The sequence below is a fragment of the Aulostomus chinensis genome, chromosome 20, assembly GCF_037954235.1.
Source record: "Aulostomus chinensis isolate RoL2024-O1b breed Wild chromosome 20, RoL_Achi_v1.0, whole genome shotgun sequence".
NCBI lineage: Eukaryota > Metazoa > Chordata > Actinopteri > Syngnathiformes > Aulostomidae > Aulostomus > Aulostomus chinensis.
The window spans coordinates 1,049,095-1,070,665 of record NC_141339.1 but is presented as its reverse complement, the minus strand read 5'-3'; the positions used below and the strand labels follow the sequence as shown (position 1 = coordinate 1,070,665).

Genomic DNA, 21,571 nt, shown 5'->3' with positions numbered 1-21,571 from the left:
TCAGTTAGTTTTCTCGCTCAAGAGTAACCCAAAAGTCTACTGAGGTATTTTGCTTCAGAAAATAACACATAAACCTCAGTGTTTCAGCGAGAGACATGCAATCTTAATGGTGCCTCAAACTCCAATCATTTTGAGCTACAGGGCAGCTGCAGGGTCTCGGCGGAATATAACGTTCAGAACCCTGAAACCAAATTGTTTTTCATCTGACGTTGAGCGTAATGTCGGTGGTCCAGCCTTTCATTTATTATTCATTCATACAAAATGAATAAAGAGAAGTGATGAGTCACGTTAGCATGTTTAGCATGGCCCAAGACTGCAGCAGCGCCGTCGTCTCCTTCTGATTCATCTTCCTTTCACTGAAGAGGCGTCATGTCACGTTAGCATCATCAGTGTTGGGTGGTAGATTTGTGTGCTGATTATTTAGTTGCGTGTCATGTTGAGGAGATTAAGTGTGGTTGTTAACTGCATTGACGGCTACGTCTACTTAGACGAGTACACACACACACAAACATTCACAAAAGCAAGTGGCACGCACGACTGTTTAATCTTTCAGATCTCTTTTTCTTCTGCTGCCTTTATTCCCTCTAGCTCGGCCGCCCCTCTTTCGCTCTCTCCTCTGCGCTTGGGTCACCTGTGTTGAATTACTGTCAAATCTTCCAGGATTATCAGTAATCCCACAGCAGTAAAATCTGTTTGCTGACAGCTGTGCTCCCTCTAACAGTGTTTTCTGCGTGCACACTGCCCTATATACCAGGAAAGGCCGTCTTCCTCCTCAGAAAAAAGGAAAAAAACTCCTTGCCTCGCTGGGTTCCAGTTGACAATATTGTGCTCTTCATTTCCGTTGGGTATTTGACTGTGATATACGGCTGCTCTCTCCTTGTGGATAAGGAGGTCAGGTAACGTTATTGAGCGTAAACAGGATTGATATTGGATTTATTCTTGCAGGGCACGGACACTCTGGTGGGGTTTCACTGGGGAAGACTTGCTCTTCTCACACTGGACTGGTCCCACAAATACACAGTCAGGATGCGTGTGATATGAGGAACCGACTGGTCAACACACCTCAGAAGAAAATAGGTCTAGAGATCTACATGAGTATAATGCAGTTAGATTTTTTTAAATGGATTGCAGTTCAGGCGACCCGGTGGAGCAGTGGTCCTCACTGTGGCCCCCACCAAGAAGGTTGTGGGTGGAGCCCCGGCTGCAGCACGGGGTCTTCCTGGGTGAGTCTCCATGTTCTCCCTGTTCCTGCTGGGTTCTCTCTGGTACTCCAGCTTCCTCCACAGTCCAAAGACATCAAGAGGGACCAGGTTAATCCAGACTCTAAATTGACCGTAGGCGTGGCTGGGAGAGCCAATGGTTGTCTGTCTCTATGTGTTGGCCCTGCCATGGACTGGTGACCTGTCTAGGGGGAAGGCTGCTGGGATAGGCTCCACCCCCACCACTCCAACAGGAGAAGAGGGAGAACATGGAGGGATGGAGGGAGGGATGGATGGAGGGATTGCAGTTCATTCACAGAGAAGTAAATGTGTATAAAATAACACTCCTGCAGATCAACCCCAGCATTGAGTGTGTGTGCACTGTTTCCTCCTCAGGTGGTGTACAAGAACAACGATATCCGCCTGGAACTGTCCCGCCTCGCCCGCATTGTGGACCCCAAGATGAAACTGCAGGGTGACGTGGTCTTCAAGTGTGAAAACGTACCCACCCTTGACCCCATAAACTTTGAGACCCCCGACTCCTACCTGGCCCTGCCCAAATGGAACACCAAACGTGTCGGCTCCATCTCCTTCGACTTCCGCACCTCCGAACCCAATGGGTTGATTCTCTTCACCCATGGCAAACCCCAGGACCGTCGTGATGCCAAGTCCCAGAAGAGCAACAAGGTGGACTTCTTTGCGGTGGAGCTCCTGGATGGGTCACTGTACCTGGTGCTGGACATGGGCTCCGGGACCATCAAGGTCAAAGCTACTCAAGCTAAAGTCAATGATGGCGCCTGGCACCATGTGGACATCCAGAGAGACGGACGCTCAGGTGAGGATGAGAGAAAACAGCACATCAGAGCTGGTGGCAACTAAAGCTGCCAGACACACACAGAGGAACTGAACTCTAGATGCCGCTCTGTTAACTTCTATGATTCATGAGTTTATGAGCGAAACGAACCAGCAGATGAACTGAGTAATTAAACTCAAAGAACTGATGCTAATTCCACCACTCAGTGATGTCAGCACCTCGTTCCTGGTGAATCCTGGTTTACAAGGCAGGAAATACAGGTCGATGCTTAGCAGAGTCCAGCCAGCCTCGCAGAGCCAAAGGTTTCTAGATGTGGTGGCTTTCAGAGGAAGAGCGCGCACATCAGCACAGGAGTGGTCTGATTGTGTTGGTGAGGGACGACTGAGACGTCCACTCAGCCGAGGAGGCAACGGCGGGGTGCTGGAGAACCGTTCATGTCTTCCGATGTGTGTGTGACTCATCCATAATTTAATTGACTCAGTAAGGCAGTTTGTTTTCTCCTTTAAATCAGTTCAGTTCATTTTCTCCAACATTTGAAAGAGAGAAAATTGACTGAAGTCTGATCTCCTCCTCGAAAAATAAACCAAATAAAAACAATTAGCAGAAACAACTTTACTGTGAGTTCCAATCAATAGTCAGTGATAGATGGTATGGAAGCTGTAGATTTCATATTTCCCCTACGAATACATTTGTAGAATTACTGCAAAGACCTCAAATAGCAACGAATACAGGAGGGAATTCTGTAGGTATTGATACACACAACAGTCAGGGCTCAATGGAAGCCTCACAGTTGTCGTCACGCTGCGTCTTATTGAACCACAGTGCGTAACCTCCTGGCTGTGTTAATATCTGTCCTGAATTATTGCCAGGAAAAAGTCATTCTTCTCCCTCCATTGTTCCTGAGTCTATTTCCCCTGACTTGTTTCCATCTGCATGACCCTGAAACATGGTCAAAAACACGGAAAATACCAGAAGATTATATTAGAGGAAGGGTGAGAAACTTCAGTTGCCTTGAGCTCCAAACCCAACACGATCTGGGCATTAGGGGGGATCCTCCAGAGAGCCGGGGAGTGTTAGTGCTCCTGCTGCAGCCTGTGGTATATATCAGGTTAGAGCAGCCAATTTAGCCGTGTGTCAGAACTCGCTGCTTTGATTAATCACCAGCAGAGCTCCCACGGCGATAGCCCAGCAGAAAGGAGGATTTTCAGCGGGAAAAAGAGGAATGAGACAGATCTATGGATAGCAGACTGAAGAACAAGCATAATCACACTTGTGGCTGGGGTGAAATGTTAGTTGCAAGTGAATTCAATTTCTTGTCCGAGTCCGGCCAGACGCTGCCTGTCTGGCTGCAAGGTGAGTGTAACACGAGAACTGTGAGAGCTCCGATTACGGCCATGTCGGACCGCCCGGTTTGCTCCTCGCTGGAAAACTCCCCTTTTCCTTCTCCTGTGTGACCTCAGTGAGACCTGGTGGACATGAAGGCTTCAATGACCTCTTGGACCTCCATGAAGACTCCAATGACCTCTTGGACCTCCATGAAGACTTCAATGACCTCTTGGACCTCCATGAAGACTCCAATGACCTCTTGGACCTCCATGAAGACTTCAATGACCTCTTGGACCTCCAGGACAGTCCGTCTTTGTTGGGCTGTAATGCATAAATGGTTGAATTCATGATAAATTAAATAAATCAGTATCATGTCATTTCAAGTCAGATCTCAAAGTCAGCAAAGGTTCTCAGGTTCTCGTGGTTGTGTTCACTTGAAGACGTTTCTTCAGAACTGGAGGAGCCTTCTGGATGAGACGCTGCATGATGTCACTGATGATGTCATTAGGTGTTAGTATGTCCGTCTGAAGTATTCACCGGTAGTTTCGCAGTACAAAGGCAATTTTGCAGAATTTAATAATGATTTGAGAGTGCACATTCCAGCCTGGTTGCGATTTATTTGAAAGCTACCATTCTTACCAAGCTCGGTGAAATATTAAGGAATTCAGTGTAAAAATCAAAGCAAGAACAACCATGTCCTTTAAGACAAATAACATTCAGTAATGAACTCTTCCTCTTTCAGGCATCATCTCAGTAAACAGCCGCCGGACTCCGTTCACAGCCAGCGGAGAAAATGAGATCTTGGACCTGGAGGGGGACCTCTATCTAGGTGGTCTGCCAGAGAACCGCGGGGGCTTGGTGCTCCCCACCGAGCTCTGGACCGCTATGCTCAACTACGGCTACGTGGGCTGCATCCGGGACCTTTTTATCGATGGACGCAGCAAAGATATTCGACAGATCTCTCTGTCCCAGAGCGTGACGGGCATCAAGTCGTCCTGCAGTAAGGTGACGGGGAAACAGTGCGACAGCAACCCTTGCAAGAACAACGGGGCCTGTAAGGAAGGCTGGAACCGCTTCGTCTGTGACTGCACCGGAACCGGCTTCTGGGACAGTACCTGCGAGAGAGGTGAGGCTGCTGAAGTGCCAGAGATGATGAGTCCGTTTACGACGGTCTTTCTAGGGAGGTGTTGTGTTTTCACAGACTGGAGAAAGTGTGACTTGGGATTCTCTCCTCACAATATAGAAGGAAGCTTTGCTGAAAGATTTAATAGGATTTCACGTTTCTGCCAAGTAGCTTTTTTGCTGGGAGAGGTTCTGGAGTGAAATTGGACTTTCCTTCTGGTGAAATGGGCTCCCCTTGTCTGGGTTTTAAGAGCTTGGACGCATTAAGTTTTTATAAGGCAGCAGAGATAGGGACACTTGAGCTGTGGGAGAGTATGTTATCTATTGTTCAGATTGTTCTCCACTTTTCTACAATCTCACAGAGATTTTCAGGGTTCACTGGAGTACTTCCCTAAGAACTTTAAAAGATAATGAGGGTGTGTAATTTGTTACGACTCATAGTAACAAGCAGGCACAAGCTTAAGCCTCTGCACAAACACAGATTGAATTCACGGAAGTAGAACATAAACACGCGTGCTGAGAACTCACACTGAAAAATAATAGATGCTTAACTCAACGTGGTGGTGCACGGCTCCTCGTCTGTGGAGGAGCCGAGGGTCCAGTGGGAGCCCATTGAGGGAGCCCGGGCTGTGTGATTGAGTTAACCGTGTGTCACTCTGACTGTTGTGTCTCTTTATTTGTGGTCCCAGGGTGTTGCTGCCTCACAAAAGAAGTAAAAAGGCTGTTGTGAAAGCCTCCGTGCGCGAGCTGAGACACACCACAGCTCAGCCAGTGCTCTTCTCTGACCTTCCTCCCACAGACAGAAAGCTGGGAGTCACGTGTCCGTGAAGCTCACAGTCTCAGTCCCCTTCATTTCTTCTCCTTGGGTGCGGTTCCGCCTCCTCCCACACGGCCGTCCCTCAGTGGTTGTAACCGTGCAGTCAGCAGCTCCGCAGCTTCACTGTTGATTCTTTTCCACAGTGAGGTCAAATACGCTGATGTTGCTGTACAAGGCTGTCGTGACTCGTTGGTGCTGGATGAAATTGTCGCAGTCTGTTAAGGTGTTTTAGAGGTCTGAAGTCATTGAGTCTGACATAATTGGCCGATGATCCGAGTAATTATTGACAGCTGATGAAGAGGCACGCAGAGGTCGTTCCAGGGTTAGAGAGTCTTCTTGGCCTGTGGGGAAGCTATAAGACATGGAGGATTGTTATAAAAGAGCATTGATGAAGTCATCAGGGTTAGGCTTCCACACATTTAGAGCAAAAAGTTTGCAGTATGTTTGGAGAAAATGACTTTCTGGTTGGGCAGCCCGGTGGAGCAGTGGTCCTCACTGTGGCCCCCAGCAAGAAGGTTGTGGGTGGAGCCCCGGCTGCAGCACGGGGTCTTTCTGGGTGAGTCTCCATGTTCTCCCTGTTCCTGCTGGGTTCTCTCTGGTACTCCAGCTTCCTCCACAGTCCAAAGACATCAAGAGGGACCAGGTTAATCCAGACTCTAAATTGACCGTAGGCGTGGCTGGGAGAGCCAATGGTTGTCTGTCTCTATGTGTTGGCCCTGCCATGGACTGGTGACCTGTCCAGGGGGAAGGCTGCTGGGATAGGCTCCACCCCCACCACCCTGAACAGGAGAAGAGGGAGAACATGGAGAACATGGAGGGATGGATGGATGGATGGATGGATGGATGGGTGGGTGGGTGGGTGGATGGATGGATGAATGGATGATGGATGGATGGAGGGATGAATGGATGGATGATGGATTTTCAGGTCAGGACATCAGTGTCATCAGTATTTGTAGATTACATCGTGACTCTGTGGATCTGCCCACACGTCTTTCTCCTTTGGAAGGGCGGCCATCATCCATTCTCTAGCTTCGCTGTCCCCCTCATCAAGGTCAAGGTCACAGAAGCAGGGAGAGCAGATACACCTAGATGAAGCGTCCCCCAGCACTGCTATCACCAATGACCAGTGCCAAGGCCTGAACCGCCTCAGCTGGTACAGGTGCACAGAACCTACATCCAAAGACCTGCTCGCCTCATCACGCAGAGCGAGGTCGGCATCCCCGCGGCAGAATCTTGCTTGCGTCAGCCATCTTTTTTTGCATTGACGGCCCAGAGTGTGTGACCACAGGTGGGGGTCGGGAGGCAAACCAGACAGCAAATCCAGAGCTTTGTTTTGCTGCTCTCTCCATGTCACCACGGTGAGAAGTGACAGCCATTATTCTTCGGTTGCTTTGTTAAGGCAGCCTTCGTTTCCACCGCTGAGGGCGATTGATTTAACAAGCCTCCTTTTTTCCTGGAGGTGTTGCTCTTAAATTCTCACTGATTTACCTTTAGCTGCCATGTGAAACTTCATCTGGAGCAGTTCAAGATTTGGATGTAAGCAAACACAATGACCAGCGACACTGACTTCCTCTCCGTTCATGCCGCTGTCCTTGTCGCATCTATTCAGAGAAGAAGACTTACTGATGCAGCTGGAGTTGCGGCTCCTGGTTTGATTGGGAACATCAGGCACGAGTGGTTTTCAAGATGAACTTGCTACACGTCGGGTGAAAGCAATTCTATTAGTCATGCCGGTGCAAACGTTTATTTTTCCTTCTCTTCCACTCTTCTCATCCTCCCATGGAAGTCCCTGGTGACTGAATCAAACAGCCACTGTGATGTATTCACTCGTGGCACTTGCTATTGATCTGAAGCACACTATGGCGCACAGCTGAGGGTTGTGTGATGAGACAAGGGTGGGGGTGGAGCTCTCTCGGGAAGTGTAACAAAGGTTATACATTTACACTACAATGATTGGCCTTTGCTGCTGACTTTCTGTTGGAATGCATTGTACGCTCTTTTGTCTGTCTTTGTTCTGAACTGTTTGTTTCGATCAGCCTACACATTCCTGCCATATTACTAAACTTTATTTGCTTAGGATGCACCTCAAGTGTTTGTCACATTGCTGTAGCTTCTCCATCCAGTCAGAAACCTTTGACTTCACCGTAGAGTCTCTCTAAAGGATGGCGTTGTGGCTCCTGTACTGACTCGCCGCTTCTGTGTGACTTTCACTGCTACAGCTGCAGGGGGAGGGTGGAGGTTTGTGGGTTTGAGGCTCCGTAGACGCTTCCATCAGTTCCCATGTGTTGGAAAACGTATTTGTGAGCTGCAGTCACGAGTGAGCATGCATCGTTAGCATTGCTGTGCTTTTGTGGGCAGAGCCTCTGTGTTTCGGGTTTATGGGCAGGTATCACTGCAACTCATCTCCAACATTGCCCTGGTGTCATGTGTACATCACAGCCCAGCCGCAGTGCCAGCTTCGGCCTGCTTCCCACTCCTCTGGGGTAAGTGGCTGGCACATTGCACTCGCTTCCAACAAATATCAGAATGTTTATCTTTATCTGGAACCAACCATCACCCCTGCACTTCTTAAGTGATGCCTACAAAAGCCACGCCTCCTCAGTTTATAGGTTAAATGATAAATAACAGCTGTGAAATGCAAAAGTTTTCGTGTGAGCTCCTGTGAACGTAGAGAAGGCAGGAACAGACCTCCTCTCAGCCCACTTGGTCATTTCTAGATCAAAGCTCGTGCTGCGTGAGAGCTCGTCTGGACGTCGTCATGCTGTGACTAAAAGTCTCTTGTGTGGTTAATTCACTCGGTCACAAGCATCTGTTGCTGTCAGTCTTTCACAACAGCGCTCAATCACCATTGGTGCTCAGTCGTTCACCTCTCGGAACAGTAGCCTTGGTCCAGTGAGGCAGGTTGGTGCTGGGTTACTGTCCCTCGCCCACTGAGATCATGGCGCACAATGCTTCATATCTGATGTACTTTTGATGGAGTCTAAACTCCTCCTCATTCGCTGCTGTTGATTTCCAGAAAGCCAGTCCACACAGACACTGATGATATTACAATGGAGGAGGAAGAATTGAACGTCTCATGAGAATTTTGTCCTATTTGTTGTGAACAAAGCACACTGCTCTGTGTAATTTCTCCTCTGCCACTGGGAGCTAAAAAGAAAACAATTTATTTTCCTGTTCTGTTTACCAGACAGAGAAACACAAGCAGATATATTTGAGGAGTCCTGTGAGGAGCCTGAAGATGGTCCTGCTGACAACCACCTGCTATCTGTGCCAGCTCCACGAGATGCAGGATTCTCTGGCTCTCATCACTGGCGCTCATCTTTTTCTGCTCTGTCTGAAGTCGTCCTCCCTGTTTACACCTCTCCTCCACACATATATTCACGCTCACACATCCCTCTCTCTGTTTGGCACATCGTCTTTAAGTCAGCGCGGGAGACACGACAGCACCTGTGATCAGAGGTGTGTCGTGTGTCACTAAACAGATGCAGCATCAGCGCAGGAGCCAGCCAGTGTGTGTGCGACTTTCATACACCACTGAACGTGATTCTGAATGTTGCCATTTATTATTTCTGACTATTATACTAGTAACAAAACACAACAACCCATCAGACAGGAGACAAAGAGGCGTGTGACCAGGAGGACGAAGTGAAGCGAGCTGAACCCAGGCAGGAGCTGAGGGGGCGGGACACACACAAGCCACTCAAGTCACACAAGTACACCAAACAGACACAAGAGTGAAGTGGTTCTCAAGAGAAATCAGGAACCGACTGCCAACACAACAACAACATCTCTCACAAAACTCAACTCAGCACCAGCACCAGGATACACCACTGAATCACAGTGGCTGACAGAGAAAACACTGTGACACCACCTGTCACCAGCAGTGGCGGGCACCTGTTCTGACCTCACGAGATGAAGGGAAAGAGCGAAGCCACCAGGACAGGAACCCAAATGTGTTTGGATGGATTTCCCTCGTGGTGGTACAAGGTCTTAACTGACTAACTGAACATCTTAACTGGTTATGTTCAAATACGTCCAATCAGCGACATTTCTTTCCTTGACAGCTTTTCCCTCCACAGCTACGTTTCCAGTAGGAGTGAATGTGTTATCGTCTTAGATTTGGGTTCCTTTTGTAATCAAGTCAAGTCAAGTCAGGTTTATTAGTGTGTCACCAAACCCCAACCAAAGTTCTGTCCTGACTCTGTCCAAGTAGAGCAGGTCCAGCACCTCCCTCCTTCAATGAACCTCCACCCAACAATTCTCCATCAGCAGCACATCCTGCAACAGCAGCCACCAGAACCTTCCTTTACCAGCAGGAAGGTGGAGCAGATCCAGGATCAGTGGGGACGGAGAGAGCAGGACAGAGACAAAGACAGAGAATGGAGGAAGACAGAGAGACAGAAGGAAAGAGAGGGACAGAGATAAAGAGGGAGAGAAAGGAGGAGAGACTGATGGACAGAGACAAAGACAGAGAATGGAGGAAGACAGAGACAGAAGGAAAGAGACGGGCAGAGATAAAGAGGGAGAGAAAGGAGGAGTGACTGATGGACAGAGACAAAGACAGAGAATGGAGGAAGACAGGGAGACAGAAGGAAAGAGAGGGACAGAGATAAAGAGGGAGAGAAAGGAGGAGTGACTGATGGACAGAGACAAAGACAGAGAATGGAGGAAGACAGAGAGACAGAAGGAAAGAGAGGGACAGAGATAAAGAGGAAGAGAAAGGAGGAGTGACTGATGGACAGAGACAAAGACAGAGAATGGAGGAAGACAGGGAGACAGAAGGAAAGAGAGGGACAGAGATAAAGAGGGAGAGAAAGGAGGAGTGACTGATGGACAGAGACAAAGACAGAGAATGGAGGAAGACAGAGAGACAGAAGGAAAGAGAGGGACAGAGATAAAGAGGAAGAGAAAGGAGGAGTGACTGATGGACAGAGACAAAGACAGAGAATGGAGGAAGACAGGGAGACAGAAGGAAAGAGAGGGACAGAGATAAAGAGGGAGAGAAAGGAGGAGTGACTGATGGACAGAGACAAAGACAGAGAATGGAGGAAGACAGAGAGACAGAAGGAGAGAGAGGGACAGATAAAGAGAGAGAGAAAGGAGGAGAGACTGATGGACAGAGACAAAGACAGAGAATGGAGGAAGACAGAGAGACAGAAGGAGAGAGAGGGACAAAGAGAAAGAGAGAGAGAAAGGAGGAGAGACTGATGGACAGAGACAAAGACAGAGAATGGAGGAAGACAGAGAGAGAAGGAGAGAGAGGGACAGAGATGAAGAGAGAGAGAAAGGAGGAGTGATTGATGGACAGAGACAAAGACAGAGAATGGAGGAAGACAGAGAGACAGAAGGAGAGAGAGGGACAGAGATAAAGACAGAGAATGGAGGAGGACAGAGAGACAGAAGGAGAGAGAGGGACAGAGATAAAGAGGGAGAGAAAGGAGGAGAGAATGATGGACAGAGAATGGAGGAAGACAGAGAGACAGAAGGAAAGAGAGGGACCGAGAGAAAGGAGGAGAGACTGATGGACAGACGGGGACGTGAGCAGGTGGAGCTACGGGTGGCAGCTGGAGCCTCTTCAGGTCTGGAGCCTCCTCCAGCAGCACCAGGATCTGGGATGAGGAGAGAAGAAGAGGAGTTAGTAACACGTCTGAGGACAGGAGGAGGAGAGAGAAGCCCAGTGCATCATGGGAGATCCCAGCAGTCTGAGCCTACAGCAGCAGATCTAAGGGCTAATCATGGCTGAGCAACCAAGCTCCGTCCGCCAACCGCATGGTGCCATAGATCCCTGAGACAGGGCCCTGCTCTTCGTGGCCACTGCCGCTATTATTGCACCCCCACTGGCCTGGTCTGGGGACAGTCTCAATGTTGCAGCCGTCCGGGTCAGAACACCGTGTTACTTCCCTCCTTCCACGTGGTCGGCGATGGGGGTATCAGACGTAGCAGCTTGGTTCTGTGCAGCCCAGAAAGAGAAAACAGAATTGGTTTGCAGAAAGGACCACGCCCACCTTTAGAGACGGTCTCTTTTTGTCAATCATGTCCAGAGCCATGAAGACAGAGACCCTTCTCACTGCAGTGTGGGGCAGTGCTGCTTCCACCTGTCGTATATTGGATTCTACTGGTTTCAATGGAAAGTGACGTTACCTGGCACAAATAATGTCTCTTTGGCGTATGATGTCACTGATTACGCTACTTTTTAATTCAGCCTCATTTATGAACATTTCATTCCTTAAAACATGGAGATTGATTTTTGATGTTCAGCTGGAAAATAACTTCAGACAATCAGGAAATTCCTTGTAAACACGACTGACTGGGATATGCAAACAAAGCAAAAGCAGGTTTGAACAAAGTCACACCTCCTGCAGTGTCCTCACAGGAAGCCTCCTGTCTTTTTCCAGCGTGTACAAGTTGCAGGAACTTTAAAGGACCAATCAATTATTTCTGCTTGTGAAAACGTAGGAATTAGTAGCCAAACTCCATTACCCACAACACCTCGCACCAGAGGTGCTTCCTGACAGTTCTGATTGGTCGACAGTGTCACGCTACGGTATGGCAGCGTCAGCAGTGAGCAGAGCGGTATGGAATACATGGATTCAAACAAGTATCGTTTTTATCACCTGTTAACTCCCAATACTGATTAGGGGGCTGACAGCCATGCTAGCTATGCTATCTGTGTTAGCATAGCTCACTTGCAGTCCACCTTCCTGTCTGGACCTGAGGAGGAGGGGCAACAAACCCATTTCTCAGAATAGTTGATGTGGTCCTTTAAATTAAGTCTTAAAAAAAGTGTGTAAATGTCGCCCCACTGTTTGAGGGCAAAGAATTACACTTAAATGTTGTTGGCCTCAGAAAAATGTCACAAATCTCTCACCGATGTTTTTTTTTCTTTGCTGGCTTGTAAGTGTTGGAGGGTTATTTTTGTCACCTCCATCTGCGTCTCATGAGTCTAATCAGGGTTTAAAGCTCTTAAAGCAATGTTGGAGGATGATTTCCCTCTGAGATCGCCTGCAGTGAGATCGACAGACGGAGAGAAGTGAAGCCATTTCCTTCCTGTAATTGTGATGTTTCAAGGTGAGTTTTGCCCTCTCGCTTGTCTTTCACAGACAGCTCCAGGCTTTGTTCCTTTTTGATTGCTACAGTCCTTTACATGAAAAGGTTAAGCAAACGTTATTCCCTGTAAAGAAAACTGCAATTTTTTTAGTCTGACTTGTAAGAGGTGGCACTCTTTTAAGATCATAGGCAAGTATTTACGTCCTCCAGCTCGCCAGGTCGGCCTGTAGTGGGCGAGTCACTGGTTCACAGAGTGGGTGTGTAAGTTAAGTGTCGTGTTGGTAAACTGTGGGAGGGTCTTTGTGTGTGTGTGTGTGTGTGGGGGGGGGGGGGCCTTTTAGGGTGCTGCAGCTGATAAAGTAGCCCAGTTAATCAGGTAAATAGGCCTGTAATGAAGTGTGTTTGTCTGACGACTTTCCAGCGCAGCACCAAGCTGTCCCAGCGAGACTCTCCCCTTACTGTCTGCTGCATCTACACACCCGCGCTGACACACACACACACACACACACACACACACACACACAGATTAGATTGTGTCTAATGCATATTGTGTTTTCCCTGACAAGATCGCCCACATACAGGCGAGTAAGAGCTTGCGTTTGCATCCTGTCAGTGGGAGGAGTCACGGTGGCAGAGACAGCGTCTCCAGGACAGAGCTGGTGGCTGCAAGCATGTCCGCTGTGGATCAATGTGCCTCCTTCCTCTTGGAGGACAATGCCAGTGTGCTTGGTGTCAAAATGACAGACAGTAACATGTCATGGTCCCAGTATGAGCCGGACTCACCAGAGGCAGGTGACCAGTACCTGAGCTTGTTGTTGCCACTGACTGGCTCAGTAATGTGTTACAACATGACTGAGAGACAGACGTGTGTCTAACATGGAGCTGGAGTCTCCAACATGTCCTCCGAAGACAGTTTCCCATCATCCCTCAGGTCTTGAATGTCTTTTCCAGTTTATCGTCCTCTCAGATGAGGAGGAACGAGTTCTCATCACTGCTGGACTCAGTCAGTGTTCCTATGACCATTCTTTCTCCCTCTGTCTCTGTCTGTCTCTGTGTCTCTCTCTGTCTGTCTCTCTCTGTGTCTCTCTCTCTGTCTCTCTCTCTGTCTCTCTCTGTCTCTGTCTGTCTCTCTCTGTGTCTCTCTGTCTCTCTCTCTGTCTCTCTCTCTGTCTCTCTCTCTCTCTGTCTCTGTCTGTCTCTCTCTCTGTGTCTCTCTCTGTCTCTCTCTCTGTGTCTCTGTCTGTCTCTCTGTCTGTCTCTCTCTCTGTCTCTGTCTGTCTGTCTCTCTCTCTCTGTCTCTCTCTCTGTCTCTGCCTGTCTCTCTCCCTGCATGTATGTCGTAGGAGTCTAAATATTCAGCTCCGTTTCTGAGTCTGAACTCACTCTTCAGGGTGAGTGTGTTTTCCAGCTTGATGTTTCTGCGAAGGGAACTCTCGAGCCTCTGTGCTCAGACTGTAGCTCCTCCAGCGAGCCTCCTCTTCCTCCATCCTCCAGATCCATGAGGTCAATTCATGTGTCACAGACCCGGAGGTGGAAGGTAGAGGAGGATCAGCTACAGTCATGCCTCACTTCTGCCTTTATTCATTTCATATCATGCATGTTGTTGTAAATCACATTCACTGGACGGATGGATGGATCATGGTGTCATCACAACTCATCATCTCTTCATCAGCTCGATCAGATCAACTCACACACACACACACACACACAAACACACTCACACACACACACACACTCACACACACTCACACACTCACACACTCACACACACTCACACACACTCACACACACTCACACACTCACACACACTCACCATGACCGGCTCCTTTTGCTGCATGATAGGTCACCACATGGCTTTTACAGTTTAATCACAGGTCCTAATTGCCAAAGAGAGGGTTGGTGTGACATTGACGCTCTCCACCTTCCTGCATGGACTCTGCCAAGCTGACGGGGAAATCGTCCCCTTTCTCCTTCACAGGTGGAGCTTGAAAGTGAGGGTTGGGGTTTGCACTTGGCTTCATGAGCTCGGTTATTTGCTGACGATGATGCCCCCCTGCCTGAGAGCTGTGGGAGGTCCTGTTGGTTTCTCTAACCTATGACCCGTTCATAAGGGTTGAACACCTCCTGAATCCAGTCTCTCCTCAGATGAAGTCTCAGCTAAACGTTAGAGTGGCACAATTTAAATGCTGCTCAAAATTGCTCCTCCACCCACAAAAGAGAAAACACTCGGTCTGTCTGAACGTCTCCTTCACCCTCCAGTCCTGTCATGGCGCTGACATAATTGCCTGGCAGGCCTTTGTGCCGATACATGCTGAAGGTCTGCGACCAACTACTGCCACATATTATTTCACATACATGTGGAACAGGTCCTTCCTCTCCACCGTGAACATGTCCAGCACACTGCACATGAATCTTTCCATCATATTTGCTATTTATTAGAAAAAAGCCTGTTTCAGAGACTACATTAATTGTGTTGGTTTGAAAAGAAATGACTCTGTTTGCTGACAAGAGGATGCAGCACGGTCTGTTTTATACGAAATGTGAAGTCATTGTTCAGATAGTGTGTAGACAGCATGCAGGCTCTTTGTCTCACATGCTTGGTAAGAGTGGGTGTTGAACTGGGATCAGTCTGATTATTTTATCATTTTGCAATTAGTAGGATAGAAAACCTTTTTAAGTTCACACAAAACAGCAGGAGAAGTTAAGTTCAGGTGTGATTGTTGAATACAGGATGAGCTTTCTTTTGCAGTGCCAGCCAATCACCTGCATCTCTGACCTGCCAACATCTGTCAGTGTGCATGAGAAAGGAGAGGAATCAGTCTTTTATTGAATGATGTAAAAACAACAGCCTACTTTGTTTTAGTCAATGGGCCTAGATTTTATTTCCAAGAGTCTCGTCTTCGTCCCCCTCCTCTTATCCGGTGGGTCCAGGTCGAGGGGGCAGCAGCCTCAGCAAGGAAGCCCAGACTGTCCTCTCCCAGCCACGTCCACCAGCTCTTCCGGGGGAATCCCGAGGCGTTCCCAGGCCAGCCCAGAGATATAATCCCTCCAGCGTGTCCTGGGTCGGCCTCCGGGCCTCCTCCCTATTGGACATGCCTGGAACACCTCCTGAGGGAGGCGTCCTCACCAGATACCTGAAGCACCTCCACTGACTCCTCTACCTGGAGGAGCAGCAGCTCTACTCTGAGTCCCTCCTGAAGGACGGAGCTTCTCACCCTGTCTCTAAGGGAGAGCCCAGCCTCCCTGAGGAGGAAACTCAATTCAGCCGCTTGGATTCAGGATCTTGTTCTTTCAGTCATTACCCAGAGCTAAACTCCTCAAGACCTGGAGTGGGCAGGCCACCCTTTTCCAGCATCCTGGATCCGTCACCTTATCGTCGTGGGGGAGTTTGAGTTTCCTAGTGACCCTAGGAGCTATGCTGTTGGGGGCATTTTGCCCCTGGTAGGGTCACCCAAGGCAGACTGGTCCAAGGCCAAGGGCCAGACAAAGAAGGGTTCAAAAGACCCTTCATGTGTACTCAGCCCAGAGGGTTACAGGGGCCCCGCCCTGGAGCTACGCCCAGGGTAGGGGCCCATGGACGACAGTCTGGTGGTCAGGGCTTCGCCCATGGGTCCGGCCGGGCTTAGACCGAAAGGTTACATGGACTTGTACCCCCGTAGACCCCCACCCACAGGAGGAACTGGAAGGGTCCGGTGCAATGTGGTTCGGGCACTGACCAAGGCGGGTGCCTTGGCGGTCTGATCCCAAGACATGGAAGCTGGCTTTTGGGACATTTCCAAGAGTGTTTTTATTATTGTTATGATTATTATTAAAGACTCGGTGTGAAGTCCTTTTCAAATATGTGCAAATGAGCTCCGTGCCACCACAGCCTGGCTGCTCCAGCCTGACGCGACCTACGTGTGTCCACCCCCGGTAAACGACATAACCTAGAGATCCGTGTATGAAGGACTTGTGTACTTATGAAGCCCAGTGCAGTACATTGTGCAACGAGTTGGTCTTTCAAGCACGCACTGGTATGTGTGTTTGGCTGACAAAAGACGTTTTTTTTCTCCCTCCTGCACTACGGGACAGAATTCAGAGAACGCTCCAAAAATATCTACTCGCTGATCTACAGACCTGCTGTAGCTTCTTCTCACCGTTGTTTGTGGACTTCACCTCCATCTTGCTGTTTCAAGGACCTGTCGTCTTTACCCACCTGGGCAAGACAGCAGCCGCCCTCCAGATGTTCCAGCGCTGTCGTACTGGACTTCGCAACTTCACTCTGTTCATGTTTTGGCTCTGGAGTGGATCGAGCTCCCAACAATAACTTCATCAGAGAGTCTTACATTTATGATTTTAGTGATATGTACTTTTCTTCAGTTGTAGTTTGTGGTGTGAACCTGCTTCAGTTCAGCTCACACACGTCATTCGTTTGGCTTTTATCACCCAAACAGTATAAATGAGGCCTGAGAGCTCGTGGTGCTTCTGTCATTGTAAAAAAGAACAATCAGTGGGTGTTGGTGTGTCTGCAGCATCGCTCTTGCCTGGTCGGCCAGATGTGAGAGCTGCAGCATGAAGCTGCTGACGACTGTTTGATGGTCTGGTTTGAATAAAAGAACATTACTTCAAGGTTGATAACGTGCAGCTGTCTGCTGCTGACACGCTGCTCAGCTCAGTGCTCAGTGCAGACAGAGACGCTCAGTCTGGACTCGTCCACGGAGCCTTAGACAATCATCAGCGACATCACGGATTCTCAAACTGTGGTGTGGGTACGAGCCAGCTCCCTCTAGTGGTACGTGGAGGAATCCCAGAAATAGTTTTTGGAAACTGAAACAGGTCAAAAGCATTTAAAAACCAAGACTACTATCAAAGCAGTTAACACTTTCGAATGGAAACGTATGAATCAAATTGAAATTAACAAAAAAAGGCTTGCTTTTTAATATTTTTGTGTCAGACTCTGCACGGTCATGTTCATGCACGTCACGTGTGGCCAGAGCATGATGCACTTGCTACTGCTAATGTCTGCTGCTAATGTTAGCGGCTCAGTTTCCACAGCAGAGCTGCATGTGGAGGAGACTTGCTGCTCATGTCAGAGTTTATGAAAACACAGGAAACGACCGTGGTGGTGAATGACATCATCAACACCACCCAGGTGTGCTGATAAGATTAAACAGCGACATGAGGAGGTCTTTACATTAAACAGGAGAGTCTGGCTCTCTGTCAGACCTCCTCAGAGCAGCGACAGGTGAGGAGGAGAGGAGGGCCGACTGATCGCTCATCAGTCGCCAACGCCGCCGTCCTCAGACTGATTAAAAACATAAAAATCCCAAAACCTGAGTGTCCACACACATCAAGTCTGTGTGAAACCCTGCAGTGTAGCGTCCTGGTGTCCACAGTCTGCTGTCATGAGTTTGACAGAGACAGAGAGAGTCGTGTCTCGAAGGGAACCTGAGACCGTCCACAGATCGCCTGAGTTTGATTATTTTAGTGGAAACAACCGACGCAAATCTCGCGAGAGTTGAGCAAATAAAGAGTTTCTTTCTCGACGACTGAGAAAGGTGCGCATCTCCAGAAATAGAAACTCGTGTCGCGGCGCCGCTGTCTTAATGTGGAAGGCCGGCATAATAAGACACGATTTACTGAGCCACAGAGTCACTGGAGCACTGATCCCTGACCTGTTCTGATGGAAAAAACACCCAGATCTTTACTGAAGTCAAAGCATGAATACCACAATGTAAAAACACCTCATTACTATTAAAATGCTGCATGTAATTGTTGCCCTTTTTTGAAAAATCAACATTTCTGTTGCTTTTGTTGGACTTTAATGGCGCTGGTCTTGGTGCTTTGTGATTACTAAACACTGACACAACCTCAGAAGAGGAGGAAAAGGTGGTGTGTTGGTGTACCAGTCCCCTGCAGGACCCCGCTTGTACTTCAGTAAAATGTCAAGTAGAAACAGCAAAAGTAAAAGTACAATCAAAGTAAAGTTATTTGACTTCATACTGTTTGTTAAGAACCCATAGCTGCAGCCCTAGTTTCAGCAGCACCTGGCGCCGTGGCGCCCTGCCTGAGCCTGGGTTTTGCTGAACTAAGCAACGCAGATCGCAGGAACATTCATCCAAGCATTTAAGGGTGAAGGTGTTGGACTGACGGTCGTCAGAGGAGTCCTTTTCATGGCTGTGACACCTTCCTGTCGGTGAATAGCAAGACTGCAGTTACTGCCTGACTGGCATGTCATGAAATACACCCCTGGAAAAAGAGTGCTCCTGCTCATCCCACCATCAAACACAAGCATCAGTCCTTCAACTACACCCTCAAAAGCATTTGATGCTGGGTTGAGTGTGTGTGTGTGTGTGGGGGGGGGGGGGGGTAATTTGTTGTAATTGGTAACGAGAGGATCTTTTCATTATAACCTCAGAGTTCACCAGACTGACGCGTCCAGCTGAACCAGTTCATCAACAAAAGTTTGAGAACATCTGAGCTGGATGTCAGCCCGAGCAGACAGAGAGAAGGAGGGCCAGAAGGAACACACGGGACAAAAGAGGAAGAAAATGTAGAGAAGGGAACGAGTTTGGTAATGGAATGGAGGACAGCTCGTAGAAGAGGGAGACAGATGACGAAGAATAAGTGAGAGAAGAAAGGCAGAGCCGCCATTCGTCTCAGTTACTGCTGTTCTAACTCACTGTGCTTGTTTCTTCCTCTTTCTTTGCAGTATTACTGCTGTAGTACTTGGTTGTGCTTGATTGTCTTCATCTTGTACTTGGATTTGGGCCGAGGTCGTGACAGTCGGCTCTGCTCACACGTCTGTCAGGAGTCATTACTGTTACTGTCTACTGTTGCATCATCACCCTCGCCTCATGAAAACAGGGTTACAGTAGAGAGCACCGACGTCCACCCTGGAGGCTGCGTGGGTTCCAGCGTGAACCTGCAGGAATATTCCACATCTCTGATGCACAGCATGATGTTATTAAAAGAGCTCCAGGAAGAGAAGACCATTGAAATCAAAGCAGTGTCTTGTCCCATGGATGTTGCGGCGTCTCAGCCAGCGGCGCTCCACTGCGAGAGGGAGGAGGGAAACGGATTCATTCATTCATTGTGTCACTTTTACTGATGGATTCAAACTGTTGAGGAGCGACCGTCCTCCAGTGGACGAGCGGTCTGCTGGGACGAACCCAGAGAGACAGAGATCAGCTGATGAGCCAGCAGCTCAGCTGTAGTTTATCGTGTCCGTGAAATCAAAAGCAGGTGTTATTGTAAAATACTTAATCATTTTGTTTAATTATCATGATTATAAAATAATAAATAAAGGCGGCCCGGTGGAGCAGTGGTCCTCACTGTGGCCCCCATCAAGAAGGTTGTGGGTGGAGCCCCGGCTGCAGCACGGGGTCTTTCTGGGTGAGTCTCCATGTTCTCCCTGTTCCTGCTGGGTTCTCTCTGGTACTCCAGCTTCCTCCACAGTCCAAAGACATCAAGAGGGACCAGGTTAATCCAGACTCTAAATTGACCGTAGGCGTGGCTGGGAGAGCCAATGGTTGTCTGTCTCAATGTGTTGGCCCTGCCGTGATGGATGGATTTCAATAAAAGTTAAATGAATTTTGATTGTGATTTTTGTCGACGTTCACCTGTTCTGGTAAGAGGACCTCTCTCTCTACATGATCTCTCGTGTTCAGGGATGCCCAGGTCAGGCTCGGGGCACTGGGCCACGCTGTCTTCTTGTGACAAGCATGTTTCAAGATGTTTCAGGCAGTTTGTGGGTGTTCTGGAAGGCTGAGTTGCCTCTGAACACGGGCATACATGTGACAACACACACATTCAGTTCTTCCTGCTGGTCTTTGACCAAGGAGCTCTGATTGCTCCACAGGCTGGAATGAAACGACGCTCAACAGAAATATCACATATTAGTGATGAAGTTAGTCGGTGCTGCAAAAGCTTTAGCTCTTACATGATGGCCTTTCAGTGGTTCACTGCAGTAATGCTGCGTGCGTGTGCGTGTGTTTCATCACAAGCATGCCCAATTAATCCCCTCTCATTTCCAACATGCTGCCTCTATTGTGCTGCGTCGAGAAAATTCCAGGCCTGCATTTGCATCGTTCCCATTCCCAACTAGGAGGAAGCGTCTCTGTGAACAGAGCAGAATAATGAGTTTGGTATCGTCCACATTATCGAATGTGGAGCACGTGTCTCAAGCTGAGCTCCTGTAATGGATTCCCCCTCCTTGTCTCCACTTGCAGAGATGGTGGGTTCTCAGAAAGGAGGTCCTATGTGATTGCCGGCTGTGCAGATTGAATTTTAATTCTCGTAGATGCCAGCTGGGGTTATTCCCCTCAACACGCATGGAAGAAACACCAAGTCGCCTCTCATCTCCTTCAGAGGGCATTTGAGTTGGCTGCCATTACAGATGGAGTTTCCTGCCCTGGACACCAGATGATGGACCCAGGCTCAGCGGACAAGTGCCCGATGCCGTGACGCTCATTCCTACCGACTTTAAAGGAGGAAGGAAGCAGTGGAGGAGGTGGATTGAGAGATAGATGAGTACAAATACTTCAATGAGATGTTGGAAGTGCCGGAGAGACAGAGATATGTGTGACAATGTTTACCCGGCTGAAGAACAGATCCTCCTCCACTTGAAAACGATCTGTTCGTTTCTGTTTTTACGCAGCTTGGAACATTACGCCGTTGCTCCCTAATCCCCATCTGTAATTAAATGTGTGCTTAGGAGTTGTGCGAGGTTACATAAACCCTGACTCGCATTGTGGCACATTATGCAGAAGAGATGGGAATGAGCTGCCTCCATCTTCCCATGCTCCTTCCTTCTTACACGCAAAAAAACGCTCTTCCTCCTCCATGGTTTTCCTTCTCAAGGAGAGAGAGAGAGAGAGAGAGAGAGAGAGAGCGCACACGGAGGAAATCAAGCCTTCAGTGTTCGGCCATCTGAGAAATTGGCAAGTCTGCAGAAGTCTCACAGCCGGAGGGATGAGGATTCCCGCGGAGACCAGCTGATTTTAAGGCTAAAAAGAGGGAAAACATGGCAGAATATTATTTCTCTGCAGATTTCCTCTCCTGGGTCACAGGCACGAGAGGCCATGTTTGATGAAATAGCACGGTGATATTTTCATTCATCAAGAGCCCACATGATCATTAAATTAAAACCTTTCATGTAATATAAGTTGGTTGGATCTGACTTGATGCCTGTCACTCAGTTCTTGTCTGCAGTTGCTGTTTTATTGCTGTAATTTTCATCTTCGGTTATTTCACCTTCCACTGGCG

At 48.6% G+C, this 21,571-nt stretch overlaps 1 protein-coding gene across 12 annotated transcripts in view; it reads left to right on the top strand.

The window, feature by feature from the left end:
* The window catches only part of nrxn3b (neurexin 3b), a 290,168-nt gene that overhangs the window by 81,583 nt on the left and 187,014 nt on the right, over window positions 1–21,571 (top strand). For all 12 annotated transcript variants that reach the window (XR_015110558.1, XR_015110557.1, XM_086189007.1 and 9 more), the window contains 2 exons: window positions 1,596–2,034; window positions 4,082–4,465. Coding sequence is in view for 10 of the 12 variants with exons in the window: in XM_086189007.1 (XP_086045133.1) it covers window positions 1,596–2,034; window positions 4,082–4,465 (823 nt within the window). In the remaining 2 variants the exon portion in view is untranslated. The remainder of the gene's footprint in view (window positions 1–1,595; window positions 2,035–4,081; window positions 4,466–21,571) is intronic.